Source organism: Trichosurus vulpecula, chromosome 9 (genome assembly GCF_011100635.1).
Source record: "Trichosurus vulpecula isolate mTriVul1 chromosome 9, mTriVul1.pri, whole genome shotgun sequence".
Lineage (NCBI taxonomy): Eukaryota > Metazoa > Chordata > Mammalia > Diprotodontia > Phalangeridae > Trichosurus > Trichosurus vulpecula.
In genome coordinates, this window is record NC_050581.1 from 112,608,533 (window position 1) to 112,631,504 (window position 22,972).

A 22,972-nucleotide genomic window follows, 5' to 3' on the forward strand; every position below is an offset into this window, starting at 1 on the left:
GCTCTTTGTCCTAAAAGGTCACAGGCACAACTCGGTTCTATTGCTCCCTCTGCAAAGGTAAATTCCCCAAGTGACTGTCCACCCCCTTTCCTCACCTTTTCCATTTCTGCCTCTGAAACCAACATAACAATGACGGACACTTTCTGTTCATGCACCATGAGCCAGAAGTCGGCTGCGGTGCCAGGCAGAGGAGCCTGGGTGGCTATCAATGGAGGGCAGTAGGATGAGAGTCCTTCCATGCGGCTGGCATTGATGTAATCGTCCTTGCCTGAACGGAGCACCACCCGATTACTGTCATAGGGCATGATATCCTGGTGCCGGTTCTTGAGGGAATAGCAGCGGGCAATGGCGATGGAGCGGCCCCGGGCATCGCGCTCCTGGGCTTCCTGCAGCTCTCGCCATACTCCATCCAGGGCCCCTGCCCCACCACTCAGCAGCTCTCGGAATGCCTCCAGCTCCTCCTGCAGTTGTTGGAGCCTCTGTGGCTGCTCGTAAGGGTCGCATTCTATCAGCCGCAGGGCTTGGGGCCGCTGGCCCTCTGTGGCATCTGCCTTGGTGGGCTGGAGCAAAGGTTGGCCTCCACCAGGGGGTTGGGACCCCCCGTGCTGGCTCTCGGGGCTGGATGAGAGGAGATCGGCCGTGGACGAGTTGCAGCGTTGGAATGGCGGTGGCTCTGCCTGGGAAGGGTGTGGTGTGGCAGGGCCAGGCCCTGGGGATGGGGCTGGTGAAGGCACAGGGTGAGGGCTTGGAGAAGGTTGGCTGGAGGGTGGGGGGCCCCGGAGGGGTAATGGGGTGCCAGGGGGCAACTGACTGGGCAGTGAGGGGGCCTGGGGACCCTGGGGCCTAGAAGCTGGGGCTGGGCAGTAGGGTATGGCTGAAGTGCCTTGGGGAAGGGGCTGAACTCCAGGGAGTGGAGTATGGGGAGGCTGAGGTGGGGCTGGAGTGGGGAAAGGCAAAGCTCCTGAATGGGAGGGTAGGGGATCCTGAGAAGGAAGTGGGTAAAGATGGGTACGTAAAGGTGGTGGGAGCTGCCCCAAGACAGCAGGCTGGGTGACAAAAGGAAAAGGTGGCTGCTGGGCAGTGGGAGCAGGAACCCTAGTCTGGGGAGGGAAGACGGGTGGGTGCTGGATTGGGGCTGGGGGTCGAGGCTGAGGTACAAAGGGCACTTGGGAGGCATAAGGTTGGGGCCGAGGCTGCAACTCACCACGGGGAGCTGGGGGGAAAGGAAGCTGGGTTGAGGAGGGGGTGAAAGGCTGGCAAACCCCTACAGGGTAAGGATAAGGTACTGTTGGGAGTCCCTGATGGGAGGCAGAGTAGCAGGGCCTAGTGGGGCCTGGGCTTGGGTTAGGCCCAGGCCTGGGAGCTGTGTAGCTAGAGATGGGGGCCTGGATGCTATCCACTGTGGTAGTGGCAGGACGGATCCCTGGAGCCAGCTCAGGACTTACAAATCGAGGAGGGGGTGCTGTGGGGGGACCCCCACTGGATCCAGGAGGCCCTAGAGCATAGTGGCCGCTTACCACCCTGCGTTGAGGAGATGAGCCAGGAATTAGGCCAGGATCTGGGGTATAAGTGGGAGCTGGATAGAGGCGGGGCCCTGGAGCCAAGCCTGGCAGGGGCAGTCCTGTAGGCTGAGGGGCTGAGGGCTGTAACAGAGGTGGAGGCCCAGAGTAGGTACCTGGGGGGAAGGGGCTGGGACCTTGGCTGGGAATGTAGTGGGACCCAGGGACAGTAAAATGGCCAGGGGGGAAAGGCATAACAGCTCCAGCTCCCACAAAGGCATCACTAGGGAGGGTTCCAGTAGGAAAGGCAGTCAGGTGGGTGGCCAGCATGTCAGGGGGCAAGCTTCGGAGCTCCTCAGGCAGATCCCCAGGCTCTATAGCTTCCCCCTCTTCCTTTCGGGGTAGTAGTGGCTTTGGGGCTGTAGGCCGGGGTGGAGGTTTCTTCTTCAGTTCTCTAAGAAGTCAGTCCAGAGCCCTCATCAGTCCCCCGATCACTCTTCCCTCCCCCCACTCCATTTTATCTCTAAGACTAGGACTGTCCTCCGGCCCAGCTTTACCTGCTGAGGAGCTGCTGGAATGCAGCTTCTCGGGCCTGGCATGCAGCCTTGGCCCGTTCCAGCAAAGCAGCCACCTTACTCTCCAGATCAGCATAGAAATCTTTTCCCTCTTGGGACTTCTTCATTAAATCCTCATAGGCCTCATAGGATGCCACCAAGGTTTGCAGGGTGGAGTTCCACCTGGGGCAGAGAGAAAGTTGAGCCCAGCATCTTGCATCACCCCAAGGTAACTACTAAATACATGGGCTGGAGAAATGTGAGGGGTCCTCATGAAATAAAAATGAAGCCCCAGGGCTGGGAGTGACCAGGAAGAGAAGAGGGCAGTAGTCCAGGGCACTGACTTGTGCTCCAGCTCTGTAAGCACTCGGCGAACGGCTGCGTACTGCACGTTGGCCTCTGTCAGCGCCTTGAGGACATTCTCCTGGGCAGCCAGGTTCTGGTCCAGGTACACACGGAGCTGGTCATACTTCTTGAGCTGCTCTTCAAAGAGCTTCTGAGAGGGAAGAAGAGGAGGAGTGAGACCCAGGAGAGATAACTCTCCAAACAGGACCAGGGCTGCCCATTGGGCTTCCTCCATCCCAACCCTCAGTCCTTGTACACAGCTTTTCCCATGTTCTCATCTAAGGGAGTGAGAAGCCCCCAAAGCAGAACCTCCCCCTGGGGGACCCCCAGGATGCCACCTTCATCTCTGAACGATCTGTGGTGACAAGGGAAGTGGTGATGTCATCCTTCTGGATCAACTCTCGGAGCTGGTGCTCCAAGGACAGGCGCTGATCCCGCATTTCCTGCACCTTGGCCAGGATACGCTTGAGGTTCTGTAGCACAGCCTTGTCATCTGGGAAGGAGCAAAGAGCAGTGTTCCTTCATCACAAAAAGAATCCAAAGCAGTCTCCTCCTCTGGGGGAGGCCCATGAGTACATCACCCTCGGCCCCACAGACGACACCAGCCTTTCTGCTTACCAGGAGTGAGGGCCGGAGAGGGCAGGGCAGCACGCACTTGGTCCAGCGGCCCGCTCAGCAGCCGTAAGTTGCTGATGTGCAGGTTCATGGCCCGATGCAGCTCACTGTTGGTGAAGGAGGCCTTCTCGTGCACTTCCATGTACTTGGCCCACTCTCTGCTTACCTCAGCCAGACCCCCTGCTGGAATGGCTCCTGGCTGCCCAGATACTTCCTGGACCTTCTGCTCCAGAAGCTCATCCTCCTCTAGCAGGCCCTTAATCTCCTTCAGGGAAGCCTCTACATCTGTGTAGACTCCTGACAACACTGTGAAGGGGAGAGACACTAAGCCTACTCCCCTGAGGTACCCCTCTCCCGCACAGTCCCAAAATCTTGGGCTTAGCCTTGCTCTGGCCTTTTATTAGATTATTGGTCTTGATCCTATTCTCCTTTTGATTGAGAAAGATTTGGAATGGTAAGACTGTTCACATTTCAGCTCCAATACCACCTAGCCAGATGACTTGGATAAGTCACTTAACTAGAAAGGAAACCTCAGGTTCCTCCTATATAAAATGAGAGTAAGGGGGAAAAGGGTGGAATGAGCTACATGATCTCTGAGGCTGTCTCTGGTGCTAACACCTAGGAAAAAGCCTCTCATATTTCACTTTTGCCCGAGCAATGACTGCCCGTTGTTACTCTCTGGACCATGCCAGCTGCCCTTGGGAAGTGACCTGACCAGAAACACTCCAGACCCTAGCTGCTCCTAGGGAAGAAGGTTCAACCATAAGCTACCCCCCAAACACCCTTTCCCCACAGATGCTCACCCTGCATGGACTGAACAAGATTCTTCACTGTGTCAGGCCGAACGCTGAGGGCCGCACACTTCTCCATGAGCACAGGTGGGATGTGGTTATACGCATCCAGATTATCCACTGTGTCTGGGTCTAGCTGCAGGGAGTCCATGAACTGGCTGTGCCAAGGGATGACAAGAAGATCACTGTTGTGAGTCACCTTAGTCCACAATGCACACCTGTCCTTGGCCCTCATGCAGCAAGGCCTTAAGGAGGTAAGCGCAACTAGACACAAACAAGAGACCATCCCTGACCCAATGGTTTTACAGGGAAAAAGAGTAGCTTTGAAGGGGCTGGTGGCTGAGAGCTGAGGTTCATTGGATCAGAGATAGGGGAAAAGGACCTCTGCCCTATTGGCACTTTTCCATTGACCTCCAGCTTGTTCACAGCTCCCCAGCCAGACTGAATTCTGACATAGTTGCTGAGTGAATGGAGAGCAAGATATGTGACATACAAGAAAATTTAGGCCAACTTTCCCCTCCAGTTTACTTTTTTGCAATTCATTTCAATTCAAACATGAATTAAATTCAGTTGCTGAAGCTTTCTGTGAGAATGCAAGGATATATATCTATATCTGTAGATATATATATATATATATATATATATATATATATGTGGGCTATAGGTAATAGTGGCTAAGTATAAGGGTGGGGAGTTGTTTGTGAAAGGCCTGATTTTCTCTCCCCTGGGCTTCTATCTCCACAAGGACTCTGCTGGAGGAGCTCTGGTTCCACTCTCTAATCTCATATGCTGGCTGGCTAACTCCAACCAAAAAATGTCCCCAATAATTCTGTAGCACTTGATGGAAGCAGGTCTGGACTTTGTCCTCCCATTTCTCCATTACTTACTCTAGGACCTCATTCTTGGCATCAATCTTAGCCATCATCTCACGAAGCAGCTTGGCCTTCTCCTCACTAGGGGATGGGAGGGTAAAAGAATCAATTGAGACAGTCTGGACTACCATCACCCTCCCATTGCAAATCCACTGGGGCTTAACTCTGGAGGTGACCCCACCCTTTTGTAGGAGATGCTCATTCCCCTGACCTTAAGCCAAGCCTCTCCCCATTCTGCTTACCTATACAGTGAGGAAGCCTCATGGGCAGCCATAGGCACCAACTTAGCAAAAATGTCAGGCCCAGTGACAGCTGGGTCAGTGGGATTCACAGGAAGGGGCTTCACCAAGGGGGCTCCTGGCAGAGGGAAAGAAAATAGTTGGAAAGTTTTACTAGTTAGAAAGCTGTGGGGCAGAAACTTAGGCAAAGAACAATTCAGTTGCTTATGTAAAGAGATCATAAAATAATAAATTCTCAGAGGGGAATGGATCCTGAAAGGTTTATACTGGAAGGATCCCACCCAAGTAGGAAGTTACCCAGCTTCCTCATGGTGGGGAACTCATTCCTCATTCCACTTTTGTACAGTTCAGACTTCATAAGGAACATTTCCTTATATAAGGCATAAATATCCCTCTGCAACTTCTCCCACTTCTGGGGTCCAGAAGCCAAACAAGTCTAATGACAGTCTTTCAAATACCTGAAGAGGATCCCCAGTTGTGATGTGCAACATCTCCATTTCCCACAACCCTTTGTTCCCTCACCATCCTGGTCATGTGCCAGGATTCGTCAATGCTCTTCTTAAAACTTAGCTCCCAGAACTCAATCTGGTATAAACAGGCTGGAAGGAACTGGGATGGTCACTCCCCTTGTTATGCAATGTTTCTGTTAATGTAACTCCAAACACAGAGCTCTTTATTCCTTCACTGTAAGAATCTGACACTAGGCACCCAATTGTTTTCCCCCAAATGGTGTCACTGGGTCTTCTCTCCTCCACCCTCTGCATTCCACACCTTTTACAGGCTGCAGCGTATCCAGTGCAGGGATAGCCTCATGGTAGATGAAGTCATTGTCTTTCTTAGCTGAATTGAACCTGTGAAGAGAGAAAAGGAGGTAAGGAGTATGTTCATGTCCTGCCTCAGAGGCACTGCCACCATCTCCTTTTCACTTGCTCCTGTCACCACACACCAATTCTACCCCTCTCACTAGAACCACCTGGGGATCCCATAATTCTGGGCCTGGCTCAGCTGCCGCCTTCCTCTCTGTTATATCTTGGGAAGGGGTACATGACCATTTCAAGCACTCCACATTCCAAATGCTCCCTCCTCTGCCCTAACCTTTCACTTTCACATGTGACAGTGGCTCTCATCTTATGTGGTTCAACCCTGACTTACTTTCCGCCAATGACATCCATAGTGAAGCGCAGAGCATCCTGTACAGTCTCAGGTTGTCCCTTTTTGGGAAGGGACAAAAGGGAGAGAAAGAGAGGGAAAGCTCTTCATTATTATGCCAAATCTGGCCCCTAGTGAGATGTCCCCAGCCCTCCCTTCCACTTTCCCTTCTCCCCTCCCCACAAAGCTCTATGTACAAAGGCACTCAATCAAGGTAATCTGAAATTAGCAAAAGATCAAAACTTCTAATGAGACGAGGAAGGGAAAAACAGAAGGGTAGGTAGGACCTCAAGCCAATATTACCTTTGCCAATTTAATGGCTTCATTAAGCTTGTCCAGGGCACTCTGGAAATAGACTACCTATAAGGAAAGTGACAGTTGGCCTCCTAATAGCACAGTTGGGGAGAGAAGGATGGGAAGGCAAAGAGAAGGGAGCCCCTTCCTCCCACTCCATCCTATGTTATGTCCTCATTATCTCCTAAGAGACAGCATCTCAAAACTAGCCATAGGGAACCCAAAGCTTCCCTTTCTCTCTAGGCTTAAGCATTAAGCCCATACCCAGATATATGGACTTTTCTCGGGTTGAGACCTATTTCCTCCTAATGCCCAGCAAGATAAACTGGGCCCAAATCATTCCCCACATGTTGGTAAAGAAACTGCCCAGCTAGTCTGGCAAGGGCAAAGAATTCAGAACTGCAAGCGAGTGCTCCGAGCAGGGAGACAAAGAGCAGGCCCAGGGCAGGCTCAGCAGGTGGCCGAGAGTCCAGTCTGGCTAAGGCAGCAGAAACACGTTAAGAAGTATAAGGTGATTAGATGGGAATGTGGAGGGCCCTGAATGCCAGGTCCACTAGCTGGCATTGCTGTTACCACCCCAGGAATCCCTGAGCACCATGGTTAGTGCCAGATGGAAACAATGCTTTGCCCGTGCATAGCCCTGAACGCTTACCAAGAACTTCCCAAAAGTATTACCTTATCTGAGCTGAGAAGCTCAACCCTGTGAGGCAGACAGGGCAGGGAGCAACATGGCCATTTTACAGATGAAGAGACCAGAGCCAGTGTCACAGAGCAAGTCAATAGTATAGCCAATCCTAGAACTCAGCTTTCTAAGCTCCTAGTGCTACGTTCTCATCTACTTGGGAGAGAATTGGGGGTGGGGGGAGAATGGGGTAGAAAAACGAATGGAAACTGGGGAGCAGGGGAGAGCAAAGAAGCTCCAAGGCTTGGTACAGGTTTCCGGTGCATGTTTCCTCCTCCTTAGGAAGATGGTGAATCCCTCCCCCTGGGGTATTTCTGAGCCAGAGCTCACGACCTCAGCAGTGCCAGCCACATTTACCCTCTCTCCAAACTTCTGCTGTTCCTCAGCTTGCTTCCCCATGTGCAGCTGAAAAAGAAGGAGTCTGTGAGGTCAGTGGAGATGTCCGGCCTGGGGGCTGGCCTCATCTTCCCCACCTCTGCATCCTCCCCACCCACAGCAGGAGAAGGGAAGGGAAGAGCCGCTGGCAGGGCTCCTTACATGAGCCACAGCAGCAAAATAACAAGTCTTCATCTGTACCAATTTCTTCCAGTCTTTCTGGACCTTGCCCAGCAGTGAAGCGGTCTCGGGGTTTTCCAGGGCCCGGCAAGCTTCCTTGTAGTAAACCACCACCTGGGAGGGGAAAAGAAAGCTTGATCAGGGAGTGGGGAGGGAAAGGAAGAGGCCATCAGGAAAGCCTCAATCAATTTCACTAGCACTCCGAGTGATGACCCTCACCTCATGGCACTTGATAACCAGCAGCATCTGTTTGTCTTGCCTGTGGGGTTTAACAAGGACTTTTCTCAGGGGCAGCTAGGTGGCAAAGGCAGGGCCCTGGAGTCAGGAGGACCTGAATTCAAATTAGGCCTCAGACACTTGACACTAGCTGTGTGACCTTGGGCAAGTCACTTAACCCCAATTGCCTTGTCCCCTCCAAAAACAAAAACAAAAACAAAAAAAAAAAAACCAAGGACTTTTCTCCTAATGACCTTATGTGTCATTAGCAGAAAAGTATATAAATATCATCCTTGTTTCACCGAGAAGGAAACGGAGTCTCAGTAAGCTGAAAGTCACATGGCTGCCAAGTAGCAGAGGGGGATATTAACCTGAGTCTTCCTGGACTGACCCCAAATGCAGTGCTCTTCCTTCTACACCAGAGCTGGGACAGGATCTCCCTTCCCTTGAGGCCCTCCCTATCTGGTGGGGAATCCCAGACTAGAGGAACAGAGCAGAGGGTCAGGGCTGCTTGGTGAAGGTGATCCCTGGGCACTTGCCTGTGCACTGATGCGAGCCACCAGGAAGCTCTTTCGATTGTCCAGCATTGACTTCTCCAGGAGGCATTCCTGAGCCTGGCCCTTGGGGTGCAAGAACAAACACACCTTTAGAGCAGGCCCACATGTACCTCCTACCACTTCTACTCTACTCCAGTCCATGAAGACCCAAAGATCTCATCACATAGCTGGTCACCTGAGGTTAGCTGGGGACAAAAGCCTAACTTTTCTCTTACTTGATATAAGGGTTTGCTAGAAAAATAGCCAAATTTTCTCCAGCCTCAAAACTTTACTATCCCTTGGATTACTGCAAGTCTTCCTATCTGACCTGCTTGCCTCTGGTCTCCAATCCATCCTGCATACCATGCCAACCCATGCTTCCTAAACCACTGCTTTTATGTCTTCCCTCAAATCTTGAGTAGCCCCCCACTGCCAATGCAAACCTAGCCTGGCATTCTAGGCCCTGCCCAATTTGGTCACACTCTACCTTTCTATCTAACTTCCCACTCTTCCCTCTAGAGGAGCCCTCTGTTCCAGTCAGCCAGACTGCTGTCCTCCTAAAACAACTTCCATGCATTTAATAATGCTCCTTCACATCTGGAAAGCCTTCTCCATTGCCTTTCAAGATCCCTGAAATCCCCAACCACAGCCTGTGACCTGACCTTCTCTCTGACCCTTAACACTTATGTGCAAGGGCTGCTTCAGTTTTCTGCCTGTTGAGCAAGCTCCTTGGGGCAATCTAGGCCAGAGTTGGCCCCCACAGAGAGTGAAAAAGTGCCCTGGTCACTGAGCAATCTCAGATGCCGTAGGACCGAGAGGCAGGGCCTACCAGCATGAGGTTGATATTGAGGTTGAGGATCTGATGGCTCATGTCCACACTGTACGAGTGAGGGAAGTGTTCCTGTAGGTAGGTGAAAGCACCTGCTGCGCACTGGAAATGGGTACAAGAAACCTTCATGCCCTGAGGGATAGAATCAGCAAGAGCTAGTTCAAGGCAGGAGAAGCCAAAGCCCCTGGCCCCTGTCTGCCCCTCCGCTGCCACCTGGGTTCCAAAGCAGGCAGGAGGTCCTGCTTCTCACCTCCTCAGACACCCTCTTGTCCATGGCACCCAACATGGAGTGAAGAGCCCCTTTAGAAAACAGAGAAAAAAAGACATCAGCACCCTTTCAGGATGCCTATGGAAAGGATCCCCTGGCTCAGATCACCAAAGCCACCCAACTTTACTTTTCACAGGGAATTGGGGTTAGTGTTATTCTAGTTGCACTCAAAGGAAAACTGAGGCCTGGCAAGGCGATATGGGCTAGACCTAAGCTGGGGTATGCAACACTTTGGGATTCCGGAAAGGAGTCAGTGTTTTTCCTCAGCAATTAATATCTCTTCCCCTGGACAGGGGCCACATGAGACGCAGGCAAGGAGACAAGAGGCTCCAAAAGGGAAGGGAACAAACCCAAGTTCCCAAGATAATCTTAAGGTTCTTTGGAGCTCAGAGTCCTACACTGCCTGGGAATGGAGTAGAGAGAGGGCAGCTCACCTAGGTTGTAGAGGATGCAGGCCTGCTCATACTTGATGTCCTCGTGGGTCACCGACTTCCCAGAAAAGATCTCTGTCCTGCAAACACACCAGCCCCATGTTATTGGGGGAAGAAATCTCTAGGCCATAAAGCCAGGACCCTCTATTCTCTTGGACAGGAGGCAAAAGAAAATACCCAGTGTAAAGTGGAACAGCAGATACTCCTATTTTACAGAAAAAGGAACACAGGGCAGGGAGGGGCTTATTGCGTTCACACCAAGTGCAAATGTCATAATACTCCCTTTTATCCAAAGGGCCCTTACTTTGAGCTGGTCTACCAGAGAGGTAAGGATTTTGACCTGGGCTTGGAAAGGAAGAGCTGACAGAGCACAATGTCCCATCAATTCCCAGCCCCACCATACCCATCTCCTCATCCTGTTGCTCTTACCACGTGATGGGGACAGCTGCCTCATTTTCCAAACCCATAGGGATTCGGCTCTGCAGGTAATGGAGCTGGCCCAGGTACTTCCGCAGGATGCTGCAGCCCTCAAAGTCCCGAGGAACCCTGATTGCATTCTGGGGACCCAAGGGGAGGGGAAAGAAGAGAGAGGAAGAGTCACTGTCAATAATTCTGCCTCTGCCACTACTTGTGGTGACCTTAAGCAAGTCCTCCTTGGTTCCTGTCCCTCCTCCATATGTTGAAGGGCTTAGACTGGCTGGAGGTCTTTTCCAGCTCTCAACCTATGATCCTCTGACTGTAGGAATGTTGAAGAGAGAGAGCACAATGTGCAGGTACAGTCAGCCTGCAACTATGTCCCCAAAGTTCATCAGTCCATTTCCCCACAGACCCGTGACAGACAGTACAGAGGACATTCAGAGATGAAGTGGCTTGTCCAAAAGGGTCTCACAGCTCATAAGGACTGAGGCCAAATTGGTTTCTCCGGATTGTACCTTCAGAGCTCCTTCAAGTCTAACCAGACTGTCCCCAAACAGATCAGGAGCTGGCAAAGACCTTAAGTTACCCAGTCCAATCCACTCCAGCCCACTATACATTAGAGGATACTGAGACCCAGAACATTTAAGTGACTAGCTCAAGGTTCTATAGGTAAACAAAAAGGAGAAGACAGTGCTGATAATTAAACAAAAATACAAAACAGTAATATGGAAGCAGAAGTTTATTTTTCTTGGATGCTGATGTCTGAGGACATCGAGATGTTCCATTTTCTTTAAGGCTCCATCTCTTTTTGTCATTGGAGGCAGCTTCTCTGGACCAAGCTTGCTTGCCCACTGCCTTCTCCAACAGCTAAAAACTGACCTGAACCTCTGCTACAGAGCACCCCTCTTTGTGGAAATAGAATCAGAATTCACAACCTGATGAAAGACTAAAGAGACATATTTTTTTTGACATGGCCAATACAGGAATCAGTTGTGCCTGACTATGCATATTTGTTACATGTTTTCTTCTAATTTTTTTTAATGGGGAAACAGTTGAGAAAAGAAAATAGAATTCTGTTCGTCAAAAAAAAAAAAACATTTAAATTTTACAAATTCGCAACCTGGGATTCTACCAAGTAGGAGAATCTCGGCTCAGCACCTGGGTAAGGGGAGCCTTGGCTTATTCTATCCATCATGTCCTCAAACCATCAGTCTTCCCCCAAATCTCTCTACGCTAGTACAAATCAGTGAACAGCCTTCCAACTGAAGAAATTCCTACACTCCAGAAGGATAGCATGTGGACAGGGAGAGTTCTCAACAAGTTTGGGAATTAGTGGAAAATACACTGGGCTACTATCAAAAAGATCTGGATTAGAATCCTAGCCTGTCACTAACGCATCACACGATTCTTGGGCAAGTCACTTCTCCCCTTTATTCCTCATCAGTAAAATGGGGTCTGTCTGCTTACCTCATAGGTGTGCGAGGAGGATCAAATTAGAATGTGCAAATGCTTTATAAAGTTCAAGAGTTGTTTTTTTAATCATAGTCCAGAGGGGACTGAATACACTCACTTTACTCATGTTACAGTCAAATTTATGACATTCATTCAACAAAAACTCCAATTAATTTCCCTCCCTTGTCTTGCCTTAGATGACCAGCAGCCCATTCATCACTGTTTAGAAACAGAAGAGAAGCAGACAAGTCTGAAAGGAGGGTGGTAAGGTAATACCTCCTACCTCCTTCTCCCTCCAGGCTTTTGACTTGCAGTTCCCAATTCCTTCTCAACCCTAACCCACCCTCCTCACTGGAAAATGCAAGGCCAAACATACTGTCTCCACATAGGCTTTGTTCTGAGGCAGACCTCTCTCAGAAAACTATGGAACGTGCGTGTACATCCCTCTCTCACCCCCAAAAGGGGCCTGTAATAGTGACTCTAAAGCAAGGATCCTTTTCTCCAGGGCTTCATGCAGGTGTGCTCCACAGTTATAAACATCAAGGCAGAGAATTCATTTAGCTGCCGCAATCTGTGGATAGCGCCTCCTCTCAAGATTCTCCAAATTTGCCAAAGGGCACAACAAAGAATATTCAAACTTGCATTAAGTGCAGTCAATGGGTAAGGGCACCCCAGCATCTACACAGCTTGAGACAACCCTGTTCCCTGCCCCCTTCCTTCACCATCACCCACCTGTACCCTGTGGGGATGCTGACGCCCCTACCTGTCTAAGCAGCTCCAACTTCTTCAGCTCCTCGTTGTAGGTCTCTGGGTTCTCACCATAATTCTTTAGGACGAACTGAAGAGGAAACACAGGGAGTGAGTGAAGCCCTTAAGTCCCATGATCCCGCCCACTCCCCTACCATTCCCTCCAGCAGCTGGCTTGAGAGTTCAGCTTCAATTTATTCCCAGCCTCTCAGCACTTGGAGCACCTAGAAAAGAGCACTGTTTTCTCCATTACTAGAGTACTGTATCTTAAATACTCTCTAGTAAGTTGAAGAAAAGCATTACCTGTTCAACAGAGTAACAGTAAAAAGGGATGTAAAGGTAGAAATAGTTGAATACCACCAGGAAGATCTACATCCCACTGCTTTGATATAACAAGCAAACCTGTGCTTTCATATATAATATTCTACAATCCCATATTCCCAGATAATTCAGCAGATTAGTCCAAAATTAAAGAAGTACCAGGGTAATTCAGAAAACCTGGAAATGGGGAGAATCCCCATGAGGTGAACAAGAAGGAAAACAATCCTGTTAGTGTCCAAAACAAAAGAGAAGGCTGGACAACACTCCGGCTCTCCGGAAATGTTACTGAGACGGGAGGGCTGTCCACAATAATATCTGCAGTCACAGAGCTCAATGGGCCATAATTAGGTGTTAATGAAGCCAGGATCAGAGGTTCAATCTCCATATATGCCAATTAGTTTTTGTCAAGTTCCAATAGAATGAAATGGAAAAACATTCATCAAGTATCACTATAAGCCAAGCACTGTGCTAAGTGTGAGGACCACAAATGAAGAATCAAGTCCTTGTTCAAGGAGCTCATGTTCTATTTGGGGGGTCCACACACAAAAGAAGTTCATGTTTATGTTCAGTTCATGGTACATGGAAAAGCCAGGTAGTCCTTAGGCAGAGAAAGAAGCAGAGCAGGTGGCAAAGCCAAGAAGATCTTGGGGAGTGGGTTTAAGGACTAGAGTTGAGCGGGACTCTGGGGTATCTTCAATAAAGGTAGATATTCAGGGGCCAGCATCCAGCTGACAGTGGGTATCCTGTGCTGAATGGGAACTTGCGTTTGGGCAATAAAGACTGGTTTGGAAAGGGGTAAGTCTGTGACTCCCCCTCAGTGGCAACAGGTGTTGCCGGTCTCTTTTCCTGCTACCCATCACTGGGACGGGGTGGGCAGAAGGGGAGAAGAGATGGGGAGGAGGGATGGGAAGGAGATCCCTAGCTTGCCGCTATGGGGCCAGTGGATGTGACTGGTCCCCAGGTCTTTGGTTCAGCAGGTCACTTGCTGTTTGATGGTGATGATGGGGTGTGTGGGTGTGTGTGTGTAAACAAAGTATGAAAAATAAATCTTTGCCGGAAAAACAACTCAAACTCCATACTACTGTTCTCTTCAAATACAATAGCGATATAAGTGAGGAAAATCAGAGAAAATAAAAGTAGAACAACAAAGAAAATTTCTGTATATTCAAAGGCAAAATCCTACCCATCCTTTGAGACACAGCTCAAATGCAAACTCCTCCAGGAAGCTTTCCTCAATGCCCTTTTCTTCCTGGGACTTTATTTGTACTTTGTTTGCACCTCTCCTAGGCACTTACTCCTATTCACTTCTGTACTATATGTGCACTAGGGTGTGAACTCCGTGAGGGCAAAGGACTATGTGGCATTGGACTCTGAGTCAGGAAGGCCCAAGATCAAACTCAGCTGTTTGAACCTGGCCAAGTCACTTAACTTCTGTCTGTCTCAGTTTCCTCATCTGTAAAACAGGGATAATAACACCTCACTCTCAAGGCTGTTGTGCGGATCAAAGAGATATTTGTACAGTAGCTGGCACATGTTAAGTGCTACATAAACATCATTATCATCTTCAGAGGAAGGGAGTGGGATGGAGAGGAATCAGGAGAAACTTTGTGGGTTTTGAAAAGAAGTTAAGATTTCAACAGGCAATTTCAGCAGGTTGGAGCTGATGTCAACAAAAATATGGAGGCAGAAAACCTCAGGCTATATCTGGGGGATGGCCAGCAGCCAAGTCTGAATGGAAAATAGAGTTCTGATGAGAAACAGTAAGAGATAAGGTTAGAACAGTGCAGCACAGTAGATAGAGAACCAGCCTTGGACTGAGGAATATGCGGGCTCAAGCCTTGTCTCTGGCCCATAATGACTGCAAATCACTTCACCCATTCATGGCTGAGGCAACTCTAAGTTACAGAACAGCTGCTCATCTACACTAAAAAAGGAAGCTTCCTCATGGTGAGTTCCCTAGATCAATTAATTCATAGGTTCTAACCAAAAGGTTGGAAACAGGCTGGGCCCAGGTTGTGGAAAGCCTTGAATTACACCACCTTTTAGCATGTATGCAGGGCACTAGGAACTTAAAAAAATACATGACATGGCCCCTGCTCTCAGGGAATATTAACTCTAATAGGTGGAACAAACACGTACACAAATAGCTATGATACAAAACAGAACATGATACCCACACAAAAGAAGAGGGCCAAACAAAGTGATACTTGATTCAACAAACACAGATGATTCCAATCAGCCTACTGGAGCTCTCCATCTAGATTGTCCTTCCAGTAACTCCAATTCAGTATGTTCTAAACCAAGCTTAACTTTCCTGAAAAAAAAAATTGTTCCTTTTTCTTATTAGTTAATGGCATCCACTTTTCATCTAGTTATTCCCATCTGATTATCTGTACTACACACACACACACACACACACACACACTAAATCAACAAGCATTTATTAAGCACCTACTTAGTATGTGCCATGCATTGTGCTCAATTCTGGGGATACATGTAAGGGCATAAAAACAAATTTTTAAAAGTTCCCTCTCTCAGTCTAACACACATATGTTAAATATTTGCTGAATTAAAATGTTGATATGCTCTGAGAAATTTGGAAGATTACTTTCAGCTGGGATGTGGGGTGAAGGATCATAGAAGACTTCACACATGAGATGGCACCTAAAATGGGTTTTGAAAGGGTTAGATGAAAATGAGGAATAGTGGGAAGTAGAACACATAAAGGTGAGAACACAACTCACCTTTATATACTGTGTTACTCACACTGACCCTATCACAGAAATCAAGGTATCAACATCCCCATTATACACATAAGGAAACAGCCTGAAAATGACTTGTTCATGGCCATACAAACATAAAGCAGAACTGGAACTCAAATCTAGATCCTACACTTTTGTTCTATGTTCTTTCCAATATACTAAGTTGCCTCCATAGGCCACGGGAGTTGGTATGGGAAAGAAGAGAGGACCGTGGAAGGATTTTGAACTGTGAAGTAACATTATCAGATGTGAGTATAAGAAAGGTTAATTTGGCAGGAGTATGAAGAATGAATGGGGGTAGAGATAGGGAGGGAGGACGGGGGAGGGGGAGGGGGAGGGGAGGTAAGAAGACCAGCAGTTAGGTGCCTATTGCAACAGTCATACTGGTAACAATAAATTGGGAAATGATCAGATATGACAAATGAGGAAGACTAAAAGATAACACTGCAGTTTCAAGAACCTACAATTAGGTGACAATAAGTAAAACGAGGTGATTTGGAGGCAGGAAGGATATATTGGCTTAGGACATGTTGGGTGTGTGGTACTGGTGGAACATTCAGATATCCAGCTGGCCAATCTGGAGCTTCAGAGAGAGGTCAGGTGATGTGCAAACCATTCACACAGAGCTTCACCAAACTAAAGTTATGGGAGTGAATTAGACTGCTAAGGGGAAAACAAGAGAAGAAATCTGAGGACAAAAACTTGAAAGAAAAAGGAGACTAAGGACTGGTTCATGAAAAACATAGGTCCCACTCCCTACAGTGCTGGAGGAAATCCTGAGTCCCTGCTCCTCTCCAACCCCTTACCCCACTTTCTCCTAGCTCTTTGCTAGAGGAAGAGGGTCAGTGATACCACTTGACTGAGAAGGGAGTCACCTACTATAACCCTTCCTGTATGATGTAGGAGGCACTTGACTTTTCCTTCTGCTCTATCATCTTCCCGGCCACTATAAACTCCCAGACACCTAGGAAATGATATTTGTCCTGCCAAACATACTCTAAGGAACCCTGGGCCTTGTCAACAAGCATCTATTCATTGCCTACTCTGCGCAGACACCCAACAGCTAAACCCTTAGGCCCAACAAGCCTTTCATTCTGCCCTGCAGTTAAACCCTCCTATAAATGCATTATCTCCCACCAACAAAAGGGAGTTCTTTGAGAGCACAATATGCCTTGCTTTTCCATTTGTATCCCCAGAACTTGGTACGTGGTAAGCACTACGTACTGAGGCCACTAGGTGGCACCACAGTGCACAGAGCACTACACTTGGAGTCATCACTCCCCCCCCCCCCCCGCCCCCGAATTCAAATCCAGCCTGAGACACTAGCTGTGTGACCAAGCTAAAATCACCTAAACTCTGCCTCTATTTCCTCAACTGCACAATGGGGATCATAGCACCTTCCTTAGAGGGTTATGGTGAGGAGCAAATCAGATAATTTCAAAGTCCAGTGCCTGCCACATAGTTGGTGCTTCATAAATGCTTGTTCCCTTCCCTCACTTAATACGTTTTTAATAAATTCCTTCAAAGCAGGAGATCATAGAAGCCAAGGTAGGACAGACTTTTGCAAAGATTGATGATGGCTCAACTGTATCAAATACTGCAGCAGGAAAGTTAGCAAGGATGAGGCCTGAACAAAGGCCACATGATTTGATGACACAAAGGTCACTAATGTCCTTGCAAAGTGCAATTTCAAGAAAGTTATAGGCTGCAGAGTATTTCTTGACAAAAAAAGCTCATGGCATTTGATGGAAAGCTACTACACACTGATCACAGGTTGAAATCAAGACATTAGTGGCTACTCCATGCTCCAATGCCAAGGGCCAAAATAATTCTCATTAGCAAAGAGTTATTTATGTAACACAAGGAAGTACAAAGCATATTTCCTAGCCTTGTAGAGCTTCCATTCTAGCTGGGGAGAGATGATACGTACACAAAAAAATTAGTAACAAATTTTAATTTTTTTTTAAAAAGTAACTAAGGGTCACAAGTTAAGTTTCATACAAGAGATGCAGGTTTAAGTGTGATAGCAGCTCAGTTGTAAGAAGACTCATTGTTTGTCTCCTTCCTTTCAGCAGATAGGTGGTAGATTACAGGTCCAAAATGAGATATTCATTAGAAGAAATGGCCAACTGTGTTTTGTTTTGCTGAAATGCATGACAAGAGAATCTTCTATTATTCAGAGAACATCAAATAAAACATGTATTAAAGAAAAAAAATTCATTGTGAAGGGAGCTAGGAGGTTTGTTCAGGAAAGATTTCATAGAGGAGGTAGGACCTGAGCTGGGTCTTAGAGCCTGACAGACAGATGGGATATACAGAGGAAGTCAAATATGATGAGATGTGCATTTAGCTCGGTGTGACTTGGATAGACACATATGGCACACTTATCAAATCTGCAAGTGACACAAAGCTGGAAGGGACAGCTAACAACTAGATGCACAAAGTAAGGATCCAAATAGATTTTGAAACACTAGAAAGTTGGTTAGGCTAAATCAAAATCAAATGAAATTTCATAGGGATAAATGCGCTCTGGTGAGCCATCCAAGTGTTAGGTTTAGTTCTTAGTGCTGCATTTCAGGGAGAATACTGATAGGGTAGAGTGTCCAAGGAAAGGTGACCAGGTGAAAGCCTCTGAGTTCATTATATATATAGGTCTGATGAAAAGAAATGGGGACATTTTAGCTTGGAGAAGAGGAACAGGACATGACGTCTGTCTTCACGTATCTGAAGGGCTACCCCCATGGAAAAGGGATTGGACTTTTGCGGCTTGGCTCTGGAGCATAGAGCGCAATAGGTAGAAGCTGAAAGAGACAAATTTAAGGTAAGGAAAAATTTCCTAAAAAGTAGAGAGGTTTCAAAGTAAAAGAGGATGCCTCAGGAGGTAGTGAATCCTCTTCACTGGATGTCTTCAAGCAAAGGCTGAATAAGCACTTATTACAGAGGGAATTTTTTATATATGGGCTAGCCTAGAAGGCTTTCAAGTTTCCTTTCAACTCCAAAATTCTGTGATTCTCTTTACATAAGTATAAGACACATTAGAGGAAGACTTAAGTTTGGTTGAAGCATAAGATTCACGAAAGGAGCCAGTCCAGCTTGCTCTACACGCCTGGTCTTTGAGGCAGCATGGTATAAGTGGGAAAAATTGGGCTTGGAGCCAAAAAATAAAATCTGGTTCCCACTGCAGTTTTGATATAGGCATATCTTGGAGATATTATAAGTTTGGTTCCAGATCACTGCAATAAAGCAAATATTGCAGTAAAACAAGTCACAAAAACTACATTTATACTATGCAGCAGTCTATTAAGTGTGCAATAGTATTATGTCTAAAAAAAAACAACAACCCAATGTAATACCTTAACTAACAAACACCTTAATGCTAAAAATGCTAACCAACATCTGAGGCTTCAGTGAATTGTAATCTTTTTTGCTGGAGGGTCTTGCCTTGAGGTTAATGGCTTCTGACTGATCAGGCAGCTGAAGGCTGGAGTGGCTGTGGCAATTTCTTAAAAATAAGACAATGATGAAGTTTGCCAGGTGAAATGACTTTTCTTTTCACTTAAATACTTAGAGGCCATTATAGGGTTATCAATTGACCTGACTGCAATATTGTTGTACCTCAGGGAATTTGGAGATCTGAGAAGAGGGAGAAAGACAGGATTGGCGGGTAGGTGGAGTAATTAGAATACACACAACATTTATTGATTTAAGTTCGCCATCCTATGGGTTTGATTTGTGGCACCCCAAAACAATAATAACAGCAATATCAAAGATCATTGATCATAGATCACCATAACAGGTATAATAATAATGAAAAAGTCTGAAATATTGCAAGAATTACCAAAATGTGACACAGAGACATGATGACAGCACATGCTGTCGGAGAAATGGCACCAGTAGACTTGCTCAACGCAGGGCTGCCACAAACTTTCAATTTGTAAAACAAACAAACAACAACAACAACAAAAAAAAACTCAATGCCTGTGAAGCACAATAAAGTAAAGGACAATAAAACAAAGTCTGACTGTACTTACGAAGCTGTGTGACTTTGGGTATGTCAGCCTCTCTGAGCCTCAATTTCATTCTCTATAAACTGAATCCCCAGAGGAGCTAGTCCATTCAGCTTTAGAACTCCTGCCCTGGGCTGCTTTGATTGGTGAGCAAAAATTCAACTACTTCACTATATTAAGGCAGCCTCAGGCCCCAGATCAGATCATGTTTTCACAACTTGTCTAGCAGTCTACCCCAGGTATCTCGCCATTCATCCTGCTGCCCTTATATGCTCCCTACATTCTCCACCTCTTCCTCTGGGCTTAGTATTAAAATCAATATTATCATATCACTGCTCCTAGAAAGACACCGAGGTCAACTGATTACCCTATGAATCAAATCACCAACACTGTGCCTCCCAAACATTCCCTTCCCTGGCCACCAGTTGCATTTGGGGCAATATTGAAGTAGGCAATTTTTTCTCCCAAGACTTTGGTAACCTGCCTTTTTACAGGAACCTTAAAAATCAAAATCCACCATATACCAAAATAAGGTCAAAATGAATATATGATTTAGACATAAAGAATGATACTATAAGCTAATTAGGGGAGCATGGAATGGTTTACTTGACAGATCTACAGTAAAGGGAAGAATGTATGACCAAGAAGAGATAGAGAACACTATAGGATGTTAAATATATAATTTTGATTACATTAAGTTAAAAAGATTTTGTATAAACAAAACCAACGCAGTCAAGACTAGAAGGAAAGCAGAAAACTGGGGGAAAAACATTAAGAGCAAATTTCTCTGATAAAGGCCTCGTTTCTCAAATATATAGAGAACTGAGTCAAACTTATAAGAATATAAATCATTCCCCAATTGATAAATGGTCAAAGGACATGAACAGGCAGTTTTCAGATGAAGAAATCAAAGCTATCTTCAATCATATGAAAAGATGCTCTAAATCACTACCGATTAGAGAAATGCAATTAAAACAACTCTGAGGTATCACCTCACACCTATCAGATTGCTAACACGACAGAAAAGAAAAATAACAAATATTAGAGGGGAGGTGGGAAAATTGGGACATTAATGCACTATTGATGGGTTCTGAACTGATCGAACCATTCTGGAGAGCAATTTGAAACTATACCCCAAAGGCTATAAAACCGTACATACCCTTTGATCCAGAAATACCACTACTAGGTCTGTATCCCAAAGGGATAAAAAGCAAAAATAAAAAGGACCTATTTGTACCTTTTTGTAGTGGCAAAGAACTGGAAATTGAAGGGATACCCATCAATTGGGAAATGGCTGAACAAGTTGTAGCATATGATTGCGATGGTATACTATCGTGCTATAAGAAATGATGAGCAAGATATTTTCAGAAAAACCTGGAAAGACTTACATGAAAGTGAAGCGAGTAGAACCAGGAGAACACTGTACACAGTAGCAGCAACACTATATGATGAGCAACTATGAATGACTCAGCTACTCTCAGAAATACAATGACTTATAAAAAAAGCTATCCACTTTCAGAGAAAGAACTGATAGAATCTGAATACAGATTGAAGTATACTTTTTGTTTTAAATTTTCTTTATTTTTTTTGGTTTTGTTTTGGGTTTTTTTTGGTCTGTGTTTTCTTTTTACAACAGGGCTAATGTGGAAATATATTTTGCACAATTGTACATGTATAACATATAAAAAACTGCCTTTTCAAGGAGGGGAAGAGAAGGAGGGTCAGAATTTAGAATTCAAACATTTTTAAAAACAAATCTCAAAAAATGTTTTTACATGGATATAATAAAATATTAAAGTGCTTGCAGGTTAAAAAAAAGACTCAGTGTCCTCAAAATAGTGTCCCTTCTAGCATGAATGTCCTCTGTATGTATCTGGCCTAGTCCAGTTGTTCTTCCCATGGTTTTCTTTGGTGTCATTTCTACATCCTCAATTTTGTGTACATTATTTTCATAGCAATTTTATAGGGACGCAAAAGAAGGTATATAACCAGTAATTAATTGCTAATCTCTTTGGGACTCTTTTGGGGGTGTCAAGGTTAAACACTGGTTTTTTCCCCCAGCTTTTGGTAAAGACTTAAAAACAAGCAAATTGCTATCTTCAAAACTGTGTCTCTAGTAGCACAAATCTGTCTATACTTTTGATTGTTCTTCAGTTGCCCTTCCCATCTTGGTTTTTTCCTTGGTACCCTCTGGGATGATTTCCTCTACAGGCTTGCTATACAAACTGATTCAGAAACTTGTTTCTGGGTCTACCAAAATATAATCCATTTCATTTGTTTTGTGATCAGTTTGGAACTCACAATGCCTGGCACTTGTTGACTTTTCTTGAAAAAAGTATTCATGATATGCAAGTGAGACTTCAGTGTAGTCTACAAGCTTTTAGGCTCTTGTTTCTTATTCTGCAACCATATTTTCTAATTTGGGGGGAAAGCAATTTTTTTTAACGTTCACCTTTGCGTGAAATTATCAAGTATCAAAACATATGTTGATTGGGGGTCTCGTTAAATTTCTGTAGAATTCTTCTACCTCCTCATTCTTCACCATCCTGCCATATAAACTGCAATTATTTTAACAGAGATTCTTTGGAAATGCTTATTAGGAGAACATGAGATAACCAAATGTAGCCAGAATGGACTTTGTTTTTTTTGAATGACTCAGCTCGCCTCGTTGAGCTTCCCTGGACGCTGGGGCTTGCTCTTCCGGGGCAGAACCAGAGCTTCCTGTGTGATGAGTCGTGGCCCTGGCTGAGGGGAGGTGTGTTAACGTGGTCTACGCTGGGGGAGGGGCCAAGTCAAGAACCAATCGGCCCTGGTCGTTCAGGCAGCGCTTGATGATGTCAAAAACTCTATAAGAGGGGAGAGGACAGCTTGAAGATCCTCCTTTCCTTTTCCGGTTGGAGCCAGAGACACCTACAGCCGAAGCTGAGCTGCCGGTAGCAGAGCTGACTAGAGGCTAGTGGGTAATCTTCTTACTGTAGAGGGGAAGCATGTATACGATTTTGCCTTATACCATCTCGCTTCTCTGTGGCCTTTTGGTTACCCTTATAAGGCGGACTTACTGGGCCTGGAAGCTCTTGATGAAAATATCAAAATGGGGACGCTGGTTTGTGGGATTGTTATTGTGGAGTGTAAATACATGCTTTAGTTCTCCTGCCTTCTGCCTAGAGAATTCCTTATATCTTGCGGTTCCGGACCTTTTAGGCACATATGAGATTCTCTTTGAAATCATAAATTCTGCCTTCCTAATATACCAAATGACCCATGAAATGAATTTTTTTTTTGCCTTTACACGAAGGATCAAATCAGTTTTAAATCAAAATATTTTGTCCAATATTTATTTGTGACTCTAAGATGAGTCTAGTTCATTTGGCAGCAATTTCCTATTCTATTT

At 46.1% G+C, this 22,972-nt stretch overlaps 1 protein-coding gene across 1 annotated transcript in view; it reads right to left on the minus strand.

Moving 5' to 3' along the window:
• PTPN23 (protein tyrosine phosphatase non-receptor type 23) overlaps window positions 1-22,972 on the minus strand; it is a 43,888-nt gene that overhangs the window by 2,200 nt on the left and 18,716 nt on the right. The window contains exons 2-20 of the mRNA XM_036738930.1: window positions 12,508-12,582; window positions 10,305-10,432; window positions 9,879-9,955; window positions 9,427-9,476; window positions 9,177-9,308; window positions 8,351-8,431; window positions 7,578-7,709; window positions 7,398-7,445; window positions 6,368-6,424; window positions 6,068-6,126; window positions 5,687-5,766; window positions 4,919-5,033; window positions 4,692-4,757; window positions 3,817-3,962; window positions 3,017-3,319; window positions 2,737-2,891; window positions 2,398-2,549; window positions 2,057-2,236; window positions 96-1,953 (exon numbers count right to left, since the gene is read on the minus strand). Of these exons, the coding sequence (XP_036594825.1) occupies window positions 96-1,953; window positions 2,057-2,236; window positions 2,398-2,549; window positions 2,737-2,891; window positions 3,017-3,319; window positions 3,817-3,962; window positions 4,692-4,757; window positions 4,919-5,033; window positions 5,687-5,766; window positions 6,068-6,126; window positions 6,368-6,424; window positions 7,398-7,445; window positions 7,578-7,709; window positions 8,351-8,431; window positions 9,177-9,308; window positions 9,427-9,476; window positions 9,879-9,955; window positions 10,305-10,432; window positions 12,508-12,582 (3,894 nt within the window). The remainder of the gene's footprint in view (window positions 1-95; window positions 1,954-2,056; window positions 2,237-2,397; window positions 2,550-2,736; window positions 2,892-3,016; window positions 3,320-3,816; window positions 3,963-4,691; window positions 4,758-4,918; window positions 5,034-5,686; window positions 5,767-6,067; window positions 6,127-6,367; window positions 6,425-7,397; window positions 7,446-7,577; window positions 7,710-8,350; window positions 8,432-9,176; window positions 9,309-9,426; window positions 9,477-9,878; window positions 9,956-10,304; window positions 10,433-12,507; window positions 12,583-22,972) is intronic.